Genomic DNA, 13,422 nt, shown 5'->3' with positions numbered 1-13,422 from the left:
TCTGCTTACACTCTCTTCATACAGCTCTTTGCATGTGGTTTCCCCATGTCCTGGTGCAGTGATTCCTTCAGCCTAAATGCCAGGAAATTCTCAATGGAGTGCTGCATCCTTTGTAACGCTCCCCTGTTCTCCCCATGCTCCACTTCTAGTTAATTGTATTATTTCGGAAGTAACAAATACATCCTAATAGGTTCTTTGATAATCATCTTATCATTCTAACTATGTGCCTGACTCCCATCTAGACTATAACTGCTATGAAATCAGGAACCACGTCTTATTCATCTTTGTATTCCATAGTTCTCAGCATGTTTCATTAATATTTGAATTGAACAATTTAAGCAATGAGTGACCCAATGTATAAAGACTTTATGTGTAGTAGGTAACTATTTCTAATCAGTAGACTAGTTTAATGAAAATTATTTTTCTATATCAGCTAAAGTTTTAATTTCGATTCATTATGCCAGAATATAAACCCAAATCTATATGATTCACTGTGGTGACTTACTTCAAAAATTTGTCCAGTCATATTTTTCAGTATTTTCTAAGTTCTTGTGTAATGAAAGAAGACCACTTTATCTTCTCCTGATTTCCCTCTTTTCACATGTATTTCTACAAGTCAGCAGATTCATATTCTTGGGAATTTCCTGGTGGTCCTGTGGCTTCCACACTCCCAATGCAGGAGACCTGGGTTTGATCCCAGGTCAGGGAGCTGAATTCCACATGCTGTAGCTAAGACCCAGTGCAGCAAAATAAATAATAAATATTTTAAAATTCATATTCTTGTTTCACTTTTGTAAGATAGGCCTCACAGTACCGTTTCATATAATTGCTTTAAAGAATACAAGTTTTAAGAAATCTTACATGATAGTCTGAAAGTATATGTGAAATCATAGGAAATCTTTGTATTCATCTTTGCACCCTGTTTTTGGCACCGACCTCCTAAAACCCTGTGATCTCCTGAGAGGTGAGAGCACTGGGAATACCTTTCATTCTAATATTTGGTCTCTGACCCCAGTTCCTAACTAAGAGTGTCTGAATCCCTTGAAATTTCCCAGTATATCTTTTGTTCTAATAACACAACTCTTGGTGGGCTCCTGGGTACCTTCAGTATGCGGTCTGGGCACCAGAAAGACTAAGCCATGATTATAAGTTTGGGACTTTCTGCCCCACCTCCCATCCTCTGGGAAAGCGAGAGGAACTAGAGACTCAGTTAATGATTGGTCATGCGAATGTGTTGAAGGCTTCCATAAAAATTTTCGAAGTACAGGATTTGGAGAGCTTTGGGGTTGGTGAACGTGTGGAAGTGCTGGGAGGTGACTTGCCTGGAAAGGGTGTGGAATCTCTGTGCCCCTTCCGTGTACCTTGCCCTGGTATCTGCATCCGGCTGTTCATCTGTGTGTGTGCTTAGTCGCTCAGTCATGTCTGACTCTTTGCAACCCCATGGCCTGTAGCCCACCAGATTCCTCTGTCCATGGGGATTCTCCAGGCAAGAATACTGGAGTGGGTTGCCATGCCCTCCTCCAGGGGAGGAGGGATCCACCCAGGGATCAAACCCTGTTCTCCCATGTTGCAGGCAGATTCTTTTCCATCTGAGCTACCATGGAAGCCCTGTTCATCTGTATCCTTTACAATAAATCAGTAAGTGAAAGTGTTACCCTGAATTCTGTGAGCTATTCCAGCAAGTCATCAAATCTTGGAAGGGGGTAATGGGAGCTCTGATTGATAGCTGGTGAACGAGAAGTACCGGTGTCAGTCTGTGGCTTGGAATTGGCATCTACACTGGGGCAGTCTTGTAGGACTGAGTCCTTAGCCTGTGGGGTCATTCACCGACTCCTGGTAGAGAGTGTCAGAACTGAATTGGGTTGTAGGACATCCAGCTGGTTGTTGCAGAATTGTGGGAAATCCGTGCATCTGGTGTCAGAAGTGTCGTGAGTGTGGCAGTAGTGTGACAGTAAAGAAGAGACCCAGCAGTGAGTTCTCCTATACAGTATAGAAGTCTCTGTTACATTACTTACTAAATTCTGGATTTTTCATTGTATAGGACTGTGTATGTACACAAGTTTGGTGTGTATGTGTAATCTCAGTTCAGTTCAGTCGCTCAGTCATGTCCGACTCTGCGACCCCATGGACTGCAGCACACCAGGCTTCCCTGTCCACCAACTCCCGGAGTTTACTCAAACTCATGTCCATTGAGTTGGTGATGCCATCCAACAATCTCATCCTCTGTCGTGCCCTTCTCCTCCCATCTTCGATCTTTCCCAGCATCAGGGTCTTTTCCAACGAGTCAGTTCTTTGCATCAGTTGGCCAAAGTACTGGAGTTTCAGCTTTGGCCTCAGTCCTTCCAATGAATATTCAGGACTGATTTCCTTTAAGATTGACTGGTTGGATCTCCTTGCAGTCCAAGGGACTCTCAAGAGTCTTCTCCAACCCCACAGTTCAGAAGCATCAATTCTTTGGCGCTCAGCTTTCTTTATAGTCCAACCCTCACATCCATACATGACCACTGGAAAAACCATAGCTTTGACTAGATGGACCTTTCTTGGTAATGTCTCTGCTTTTTAGTATGCTGTCTAAGTTGGTCAAAGCTTTTCTTCCAAGGAGCAAGCGTCTTTTAATTTCATGGCTGCAGTCACCATCTGCAGACATTTTGGAGCCCAAAAAAATAAAGTCTGACACTGTTTCCACTGTTTCCCCATCTATTTCCCATGAAGTGATGGGACCAGATGCCATGATCTTCGTTTTCTGATTGTTGAGTTTTAAGCCAACTTTTTCCACTCTCCTCTTTTACTTTCATCAAGAGGCTCTTTAGTTCTTCTTCGCTTTCTGCCATAAGGGTGGTGTCATCTGCATATCTGAGGTTATTGATATTTCTCCCGGCAATCTTGATTCCAGCTTGTGCTTCCTCCAGCCCAGCATATCTCATGATGTACTCTGCATATAAGTTAAATAAGGGTGACGTATTATACAGCCTTGATGTACTCCTTTCCTGATTTGGAACCTGTCTGTTGTTCCATGTCCAGTTCTAACTGTTGCTTCTTGACCTGCATACAGAACTCCTCAAATAGAATACGACAGAGTTAGAAACCATTTCTTACGTGTTGCCCCATAGAGCCTGGCATACTTTTGAGGACAATAGTAAGCTTAAGACAAATAATCCTGGCAAGCTGAGTTTGCTTTCTCTCATTGTTGTTCAGTTGCTAAGTCATATCCAACTCTTCGAAACCCTGTGGACTGCAGCAAGCCAGGCTTCCCTGTCCTTCTCTATCTTCTAGAGTTCACTTTCTCTTGAGGATTGTCTAACCCACCCACCTTTATTAGTAGGAACCTGGGGATCCCATCATAGTGCTCCATAGAAAACTTACATGTAATTTTAAACTAAATTTCAAGTATTAATTTCTGGTTAAACTAAATTTTTTTATCTTCATTTTTCCTGCCTTAGGTGTATTAAAACAAAAAGTTTGTAATATTTATGCAGTTTGGGGCTTGTGATTAAATTTAGAAGGAAGAAATCTTTGTCCCTTAAAAAGTTATTATACTGTGTATAATAGAGTATAATAGGTTCATCCTAGAGCCTATTATACAGGGTGAACTAAGTCAGAAAAAGAAAAACAAATGTCATACACTAACACATATATATGGAATTTAGAAAGATGGTCCTGATGAAATTATTTGCAGGGCACCAGTGGAAACGTCCTCTGTCCACGGGATTTTCCAGGCAAGAGTACTGGAGTGGGGTGCCATCGCCTTCTCCGAGTGGAAACGCAGACATAGAGAACAGACTTATGGACATGGGTGGAGGGTGGGCAGGAAGGAGAGGGTGGGATGTATGGAGAAAGTAACCTGGACACTTATATTACCATATGTAAAATAGACAGCCAATGGGAATTTGCCATGTGGCTCAGGGAATTCAAACCAGGGCTCTGTAGCCTAGAGGGGTGGGGTGGGGAGGGAGGTGAGAGGGCAGTTCAAGAGGGAGGGGCCATATGTATACCTATGGCTGATTCATGTTAAGGTTTGGCAGAAACCAACATAAGTCTGTAAAGCAGCTATCTTCAATTTAAAAATAAATTAAGTTTTTAAAAAGAAAAAAAAAAGAAATTACTCACAAAAGGTTACCTCCTAAACTTTTCAAATCTTTAAGGACAAGGGTTTGATTGCCATTTTATATAAAACAGATACAGGCTATGCACCTTGAAGACATCAGGGGTTCAGTTCCAGACTATCACAATAAAGCAAGTCTCATGAATTTTTTTGTTTCCAATGTTTATAAAAGTTATGTTCACACTATACTGTGGTCTTTTAAGTGTCCAATAGCACTGATGTCTAAGGAAATGTGCATGCCTTAATTAAAAAGTACTTCTGGCCAAAAAAAATTCCAGCCATCATCTGAGCCTTCAGCAAGTCATGATCTTTTTGCTGGTTGAGGGTTTGAAATATTGCAGGGATTACCAAAATACGACACAAAGTGAGCAAATGCTATTGGATAAATGGCACCAAGAGCCTTGCTTGGCGCAGGGTTGATACAAACATTCAGTTTGTTTTAAAAAAAAAAAAAATTGCAATATCTGTGAAGTACTATAAAGCAAAGCACAATAAGATGAGATATGTTTGTGTAATTATATTTATGTCATATGAAGTACATAAACGGAAATTGAGTAGTGAATGGTAGAGAAATGACCTTAAAACCTTTCCAGATAAAACCTCCGTTGATTTGTAGCCCTTGGAGCACAAATAAGGTTTCTAAACAAGAGCCCATATGATTACATTGAGGCTTTTGCCTAAAAGCTCTGTATTCTAAGTTCATTCTAAGGTTTTGGAATCCAAAGGAATATTCCGAGATGCCAACTGCAGTGGAGTGGAGAGAGTGCAGTCAGCCGTAACCCAGTATCCCTGGGAAGACTGAAAAATTGGGGATTGGTTTATATGGGGAAGGAAAGCAAGGGCAGAGCTTAGAGGGAGTACTTCTTAACCATAAATGTAGGTATTTTAAATCAGCATTTAACATGTCACATTTCCCCAAATAGGTGGATTTCGCAAACCGTTTTGTTGGAGGTGGTGTGACCAGTGCAGGACTTGTGCAAGAAGAAATCCGCTTTTTAATCAACCCTGAGTTGATTGTTTCACGGCTCTTCACTGAGGTGCTGGATCACAATGAATGTCTTATCATCACAGGTTAGTTCTGAGACATCTGGACAATGGAACAGTTCTCTGTCTGTGACGATCATGAAGACTAGAGGCCACTCAGTTATAGCTTTTCTTTTCTGTGGACATTAGTCCCAATATTTAAAAAAAAAAAAACTTTTTATTTTGTATTGGGGTATAGCCAGTTAACAATGTTGTGATAGTTTTTGGTGAACAACAAAGGAATTAGTCTTAATATTTTATTTCATTAATTTATACTTGTTTTTTTTTAATTGTTTCATTTTCATAATCTTGAGTGAGATATTTTATCCCCACATTTTCTTTCTTGGTTTCTTTATCTGAAGAACAAGGGTAAAAATGGTTCAGTTACTCTCTAGTTTGAAATTTTTATGATACAGTACCCTTAAAAAAAAGATAGTGATTTGTCTTTGAGCATGAATCCTATTACTATCCTTTTATTATACCTCCAGAGTGATTCATTGTACTTCAGTATGAACACACTAAGTAGAAAAAACAGTTGCAGTTTGAAGAGGGTCAATACAACAGTGAGCTTTATAGAAGGGAAATAAATCAGTAACCTTATATTTATTCTAATTTCTAATCTTAAGAGAAAAAGTATGATTATCATAGTGCCTTTTTGACTTATGTTAACATGGGAGGAGAAAAGATGGAAACACAGTCAAATTTATACTTACAGGCCTATTACCAGGATTTACAGCATTTTCCTTAAGTTTCTCTAGATTGTAATATCGCTATGTCAGAGTATTTGCTTGTGTATAAGCTATAAAAAAAATGATGGTTAACTCATAACTCTTAAGAAACTCTTGATCAGCCACTGTAGGGAAGTTAAGGCTTTTTAATTCAGGTACCTAAAAGCATGTACTGTGTCGCGTCCAACTGTTTGCAACCCTGTGGACTGTGGCCCACCAGGCTCCTCTGTCCATGGAATTTTCCAGGCAAGAATACTGGAATGGGTTGACGTTTCCTTCTCCAGGGGATCTTCCTGACCCAGGGATTGAACCCATGTTTCTTGTGTCTCTTGCATTGGCAGGAAGATTCTTTACCACTGTACCACCTAGGAAGCCCACCTAAAAGAACATTCCCATGTAAAAGCCATAACCAGCCATCAGCTGCTGATGCTTTTTTTCTTTCTGCAAAAGAAGATTCATTTCCTCTTTCAGTCTATTCCCACTTTGAAATTAGTGCAGCAGACTAACAGACTAAGTGTAGAAGAATTTGGTTGATTGTCATTCTCAAAGATGACAGTGGGATGAAAACCGTGTCCTGTTAGTTCTGTCAAATGTATAACTCAGCTAGTCCCTCTACCAAGAGGGCTGTGACGGGACTAAGACTCTGGGGCCACACTGTTTACCTCAGATACATTTGTAGGCAGCCTACAGGGATGTACCTAAATTTTGTCCCTTATGTTCTGCTTTCAGGATTTCCTCTTTGTCTTGCAGCTGTTCCATGATGTGTGTATCTCTCTGACTTTATCCTATTTGGATTCATTGAATGTCTTCAATGTTTATATAAATTTGGTACATTTTTGGCCATTATATCTTTAAGTATTTTTTGTGTCCCTTTCTCTCCTCTCTCTTTCTAGGACTCCTATTATGCACGTGTTGGTTCAGTTCAGTCGCTCAGTCGTCTCCGACTCTGCGACCCCGTGGACTGCAGCACGCCAGGCTTTCCTGTCCATCACCAACTCTCGGAGCTTGCTCAAACTCAGGTCCATCGAGTTGGTGATGCCACCCAGCCATCTCATCCTCTGTCGTCCCTGCTCCTCCTGCCTTCCGTCTTTCCCAGCATCAGGGTCTTTTCCAGTCAGTCATCTCTTCACATCAGGTGGCCAGAGTTGGAGTTTAGTTGCTACCTTTGGTGATAGCCCATTGGTCTCTGAACTCTGTTCATTTTTCTTCATTCTTTTTGTTTCTGAAACTGGATAATTTTAATTGACTTATCTTTGAGTTCACTGACTCCTCCTTCTGCCATCTCTAATCTGTTTTTTAATCCTTTCAGTGAAATGTTTATTCCAGGTATTATACTCTTCAACTATAGAATTTCTATTTGATTCTTATCTCTATTGAGATTCTCTATTTGTGAGGCATTGTTCTCATATTTTCATTTAGTTATTTAGACATAATTTTCTCTAGGTTGTTTGTTTGTTTGTTTGTTTGTTTTTAACATATTTAAAACATTTGACTTAAAGTTTCTGTTTAGTAAGTCCAGCATCTGAGCTTCTCAGGGACAGTTACTCATGAATACTTTTGTTCCCTGAATATGGACCCAACTTTCTTGTTTCTTTGCATGTCTCAATTTTTTGAAAACTGCACATTTTAAATGTGGCAACTCTTGGAATCAGATTTTCTCTTTTCCTCATGGTTTGTTTTTGTTGCTGTTTGTTTAGTTACTTTCCTAATACTGTGAAATCTATATTTCATGTGTGGTCACTAAAGTCTCTGGATGGTTAGATTAGTGGTTAGCTAATGATTAGACGGAGACTTCTTTAAATGCTTAGAACTTATAAGTCACTCATTCTTTGCCAAAGGGCTCTGTGTTTTTGTTGGGGCTCACCTTCACCACTCTACCAGGCAGTTGACACTTCTTCCTGCTTGCATGGAGCTTCAAGATCAGAGTGAGGCTTGTTATCAAGATAAACACAACTTACTGTGTTTACCAATATTCAGTCAATTTGTCTTTAATAAACACTTCTCAGACTGCTGCAAGCCTTTGGTTAATTCCTACAGTTCAGAAAAAGAGGATTCTCACAAGTTTACCAGTGTTCTTATTATCTTTATGGATAAGGAATTCTGTGAGGTTTTATGCTGTCATTTTTGCTGATGTGTCCTGATCTTTTAGAAGTGCTTGTAGGTGAAAGGGCTTTCAACAAGTTATTCCACACCTTTTAGGTAATGCTATATTATTTTTTATAATATCCTAGTGATTCTGCTGTTTTGGTGAGGTAAGGCAAAAAATAAAAATTGTTGATTGAGTTTGTGGAAAGTTTAGAATGGAACTTCAGCAAAGAAATTTCTTCTTTGACAGAAACGCAGCTATAACCTGAAGTTAATAACCTGAAGCATTTCATCCAGTATTCTGAGGTTGATCCAAAATGCACTAAAAGAGAAAGATAAAACCCTTTTATTCTCAGCACTGTCTCAACTCACACACTGGTTGTCTGTCTGCATTTGTTGTGTATTATGTATGCAGAGAAGAAGGATGCAGTTAGAAGTTATTAGGGGACAAAGTGTAAGGAAGTACAGAACAAAAAAATTAAGCTGTCGTAAATTCATTGTTGGGCTTATGAATACTTTGAATATTGGTCTCAGACTGTTTTAGAGGGTGCTGAAGGTCTGGAATGTGATTGTCTCCAGTATTTGAGTGTATCAAATAATACTCTTAAAAGATTTTTATTTTTATTTTTTTATTTTTATTTTTTTTAAGATTTTTAATTTTTAGCTGTTAAGCTAGGTTTGAACTGAAGACTCAGAACAAAATATTCCATCCATTTTTAAAGATGAATTTGTGAAAGATCTGTTGGAGTGCAGGGCATTTAAGCTCAGAGCTGATTGTTTCGTTTCCTTCACTTCTGTCGTACTAGAGAAGTAGTCTCTTGTCATTTCCCATTAATGTTTCTCTAAATAAAAGATGTAATTTCCTTGGGACTAGTAAAACATTAGATTTTTTTTCTTTTTTGAGGATAGTTTCTCTCCAGTCTAAAAAAGCTTCATCACTCTGGAGTTAAATCTGGTCTAATTTACCTGTAGCCATTGCAAAATAGATGGAAAACCGCAGATCCATGACTCACCTTCACATCTGTAATTACCTCGGGCTAAGGACACCCGGGGTGACTTCAACTCGGCATTTTCCCCATATCCACTTAACTCTATTTTAGTGCCTCCTAATTAATATCTGTGATGTGATGTTCCCTTAATGGAAATGGCCATTTCATCATCTATTTGATGTTGGATTTCTGCCATCTCCCTTCTTTGGAGACTCTTAACCATGTACTGCAATCTGTCTGCCTGATCAATTCCATTCCTTCAATGATTCATCCAGGCTCAGTGAGCTAATGGCTGTGACTGTGCTGCCTGAATCTGTAGAAGAGTTTGAGAAATTGGAAATAAATTAAATTTATCATCATTGTGGGGCATCTGGTTGGTATCAGAATTTTAAATGAATATGAAACAGGTCATGCAAACAGGCAAATACTTTTATCCAGACAGTGTTATTCCTCTACTTGCTGTAATTCTCCCTGGAGCAGTCATGAGTTAAAACCTTTCAATAAGTATGGATAGAGGGAGGGAATTAAAAACTCTGATCTTCCCCCTGCTTTGCTTTTCCCCTAATGTTCCCCCAGAACATCCAGTAAATAGCTTCGGTACTAAAAGGTTTTACTGTGGTGCTGTCATATTGTTTTGATATTTCTGTGAGAACATAAAGAAGATGCCTAGACATGAAACTTACACTGAGCAGAATGTTGGTATGCTTAATATAAAACCTGCCCTCTAGTGAATCAAATTGTCCTAAACATCACAGGTCCTTGTATCTTTTGTGAGTATCAACAGAACTGATAGAAAGGACAAAAGTGGACCCATTGTTTATAGTACTGGTACTTTTCATTGAGGAACACTAGAGGTGCCCATCGCTACAAAAGCAGCCCTCAGTTCAGTTCAGTTCAGTCGCTTAGTCGTGTCTGACTCTGCGACCCCATGAATCGCAGCACGCCAGGCCTCCCTGTCCAACACCAACTCCCAGAGTTCACTCAAACTTACGTCCATTGAGTCGGTGATGCCATCTAGCCATCTCATCCTCTGTCGTCCCCTTCTCCTCCTGCTCCCAATCCCTCCCAGCATCAGAGTCTTTTCCAATGAATCAACTCTTCTCACGAGGTGGCCAGAGTACTGGAGTTTCAGCTTTAGCATCATTCCTTCCAAAGAACACCCAGGACCCATCTCCTTTAGAATGGACTGGTTGGATCTCCTTGCAGTCCAAGGGACTCTCAAGAGTCTTCTCCAACACCACAGTTCAAAAGCATCAATTCTTTGGCACTCAGCTTTCTTCACAGTCCAGCTCTCACATCCATACATGACTACTGGAGAAACCATAGCCTTGACTAGACGGACCTTGGCTGGCAAAGTAATGTCTCTGCTTTTGAACATGCTGTCTAGGTCGGTCGGCCCTACATCACTACTGATGAACCAGCTCCTTGGGAAGGATCCAAATTCAGTTGGAGTTTGGCTTTTCTTAATTTTTGTTAGTCATGGGAATGAAAGGCAAGAGTGTTCTTTCTGCTGCATAATCACCACTGTTTTAATGATACTAATAAAACTGGGGTAGATGGTTTTTGAATAAACCTTCTTGCTAGGGGCATAACCCATTAGTAAGTAGAATTTCTTTAATCTCCAATTATTTTTTGCTGTTCTCATCATAAATTTTCATTACTAGTAAAAGAAAATAAGAATTTTTCTTACTACTAAATCTAAAACTCATAAAGTTGTAATAAGCTCTTGAAAAGATTTAAATGGGTTCCTTAAGTTTTTAACTTAGGTGAAGATTTATCTTTGAGCATGAAGTCTTAAGGCTATCCCTAGGGAGAGCTATCACAAAGGTCATTCAGACTTTTGTCTCTTCTTTGCTGTTATCACTGTTTACCTTTGCATTTTCAGAAAAGTTTATCAATAAATTTAAATTTTAAACAAGCTAAGGGCAGTTGTCTTTCAGAACAAACAACATAGTTGTGAAAGATGTTTACTTAGAAAACTCAGGATTTAATTTGTTGAGAGCAAAAGCATCTGTATGTACATTTTTGATTTCCCAAACCTGAAGGAAATAAACTTAACTTTGTTTTCTTAGGAAAGAAGACAGAAACCGTTCTAAAATGCAATAGAAATTGATCATTGGTATTTTATATTTTTCAACCACTTTTCAAAAGACAGGTGTTTGTTTTCTGTAATTAAGAGGTCAGAGTAGGCATTATTATTATTATTATTAACGCTAAGAATAATAAACAGATTTGTCCACTGCAGGGCCAAAGACAGAAGAAGGTTGTTCTCATCTCTTGGTTTCCCATCATGCCAGTAGACCAGGCTTCTCCCCAGCCTTGCATAAATGGAGTCAGGTGTCTCCGGCTTCTCTAGCATGTGTCTGCGTGCTCAGTCGTGTCCAGCACTCTGTGACTGCCAGGCTCCTCTGTCCATAGCATTTTCCAGGCAAAAATACTGGAGCAGGTTGCCGTTTCCATCTCTGGGGGATCTTCCCAATCCAGGGATCAAACCCATGTCTCTTCTGTCTTCCGCATTGGCAGGCAGGTTCTGTACCAGCTAAGCCACCAGGGAATCCCTTGGTTTCTCTACTCTCTAAGAAAGTTAAGTCTGATGACACCAAATACCAACTGAAGGTATTGAAGGGTTTTAAATTTGTTTTATTTTTTGGTTTTCCAAGCAATTCTGTGAGATAAACAATATAAAAATTATTGGCAGGCTTGATTTTTTGATGTTGAAATGAAGTCCAGTGAGATTAGGCTACTTAAGGATTCACTTTGGGTGATTCCTCATAGCTCTTACCATGTCATGCTCTTGGTAAATGAATTTTTAAATATATGTCAATTACATAATACTTAGTCCAGATTAAGTATTTCTGGATTCATTTTAACCTCAATGTACTTCCTGTTTTGCTCGTTAATTACGTTTATGCAACAAGTACTTACTCAGCTGCTACTGTATTCTTACATTGTGCGTGCGTGATAAGTCACTTCAGTCCTGTCCAACTCTTTGAGACCCCAGGGACTGAGCCCACCAGGCTCCTCTGTGCATGGGCTTCTCCAGGCAAGAACACTGGAGAGCGGGTTGCCATGCCCTCCTCCAGGGGAAGATGCTAATGTAGACACAAACATTAATAATTTATAATTCCTGCCCTTGAGAAGCTGTCAGTCCAGTGAAGACAGATTACATTTTTAATGGTTTTATTGAAGTATAATTGGCATATAACAAATTATATATATTTAAAGTGTACAATTAGGTAAGTTTTGACATATGGCTACACACATGAAGTCATATTTTTGCCTGTGTTTTAATTGGGGTATTTTTTTCTTTTAAATTAATTTCTTTATTTTAGTTGGAGGCTGATTACTTTACAATATTGTGGTGGTTTTCGCCATGCATCAACGTGAATCAACCACTGGTATAGTTTTTTACCTTGAGTTTTAGAAGTGCTTTATATATTTTAGATAAGTCTTTTATCAGGTACATGAAATAAATCTTTTCATTATCTTCAATGACTTTTGAAAAACAGAAGTTTCTAATTTTGAAGTCCAGTTTATTAATTCAGGGTTTTGGGTTTTGTTTTGTTTTGGAGGGTTTTTTTTTTAAATTCTTTCTGATTTGATTACTGTAGTTTTATAATAATTTGTGAAATCAGTGTGAGCCCTCCGGCTTTGTTCTTCTTCAGAGTTGTTTGTTGAATTTATCTACAAAAAAGCTTCTTAGAATTTTAAAAAATGATTTTATTTATTTACTTCTGTGTTGTGGCTGCGCTGGGTGCCCGTTGCTTTGCGCGTGCTTTCTCCAGGTGTGGAGCGTGGGGGCCTCCCGTCAGTGGCGGTGCCTGGGCTTCTCACTGAGGCAGCTCCTCTCATGGTGGAGCAGGGCTTCTAGGCACACGGGCTTCAGTAGTTGCAACTCACCGGCTTAGTCGTTCCGCAGCCTGTGGAAATCTTCTTAGACCAGGGATCAAACCTGTGTCCCCAGTATTGGCAGGCGGATTCATACCCATTGCACCACCAGGGCAGTCCTAGAATTTTAATTAAGACTGTTTTGAATCTACAGATCAATTTGGGAAGATTTGACTTTTAAAAAAATTTTATTGAAGAATAGTTCTCACAGCATGTTCATTTCCTGCGTGCAGCACAGTGACTGACTGGTGTGTGTGATAGTTTCTTCATATTCTTTTCCATTACAGTTTGTCACGGGGTATTGAATATAGTTCCCTCTGCTCTACAGAAGGACCTTGTTGTTTCTCCACACTTTATAAATGATTTTCCTTTCCTGATCCCAAACTTCCAGTCCTTCTCACCCCTACTCCCACTCCCCCTTGGCAACCACAGCCTGTCCTCTGTGTCTGAGTCTGTTTATGTTTTGTAAAAGTGTTCATTTGTGTCGTGTTTTATATTCCATGTATAAGTGGTATCATGTGGTTTCTGTCTTGCTTTGCTTAGTATGATAATCTCTAGGTCCATTCGTGTTACTACAAGTGACATGACTTCATTCTTTCTGATGGCT

General features: G+C 39.4%; 1 protein-coding gene across 5 annotated transcripts in view; it reads left to right on the top strand.

The window, feature by feature from the left end:
* Positions 1–13,422, top strand: part of PARG (poly(ADP-ribose) glycohydrolase) — a 111,651-nt gene that overhangs the window by 71,345 nt on the left and 26,884 nt on the right. For all 5 annotated transcript variants that reach the window (XM_044942431.2, XM_044942429.2, XM_044942428.2 and 2 more), the window contains one exon: positions 5,026–5,173. In XM_044942431.2, the coding sequence (XP_044798366.2) occupies positions 5,026–5,173 (148 nt within the window). The remainder of the gene's footprint in view (positions 1–5,025; positions 5,174–13,422) is intronic.

This window comes from Bubalus bubalis, chromosome 4 (assembly GCF_019923935.1).
Source record: "Bubalus bubalis isolate 160015118507 breed Murrah chromosome 4, NDDB_SH_1, whole genome shotgun sequence".
Classification (NCBI taxonomy): Eukaryota; Metazoa; Chordata; class Mammalia; order Artiodactyla; family Bovidae; genus Bubalus; species Bubalus bubalis.
Note: the sequence above shows the minus strand (reverse complement) of the source record. Positions and strands in the feature narration are given on the sequence as shown.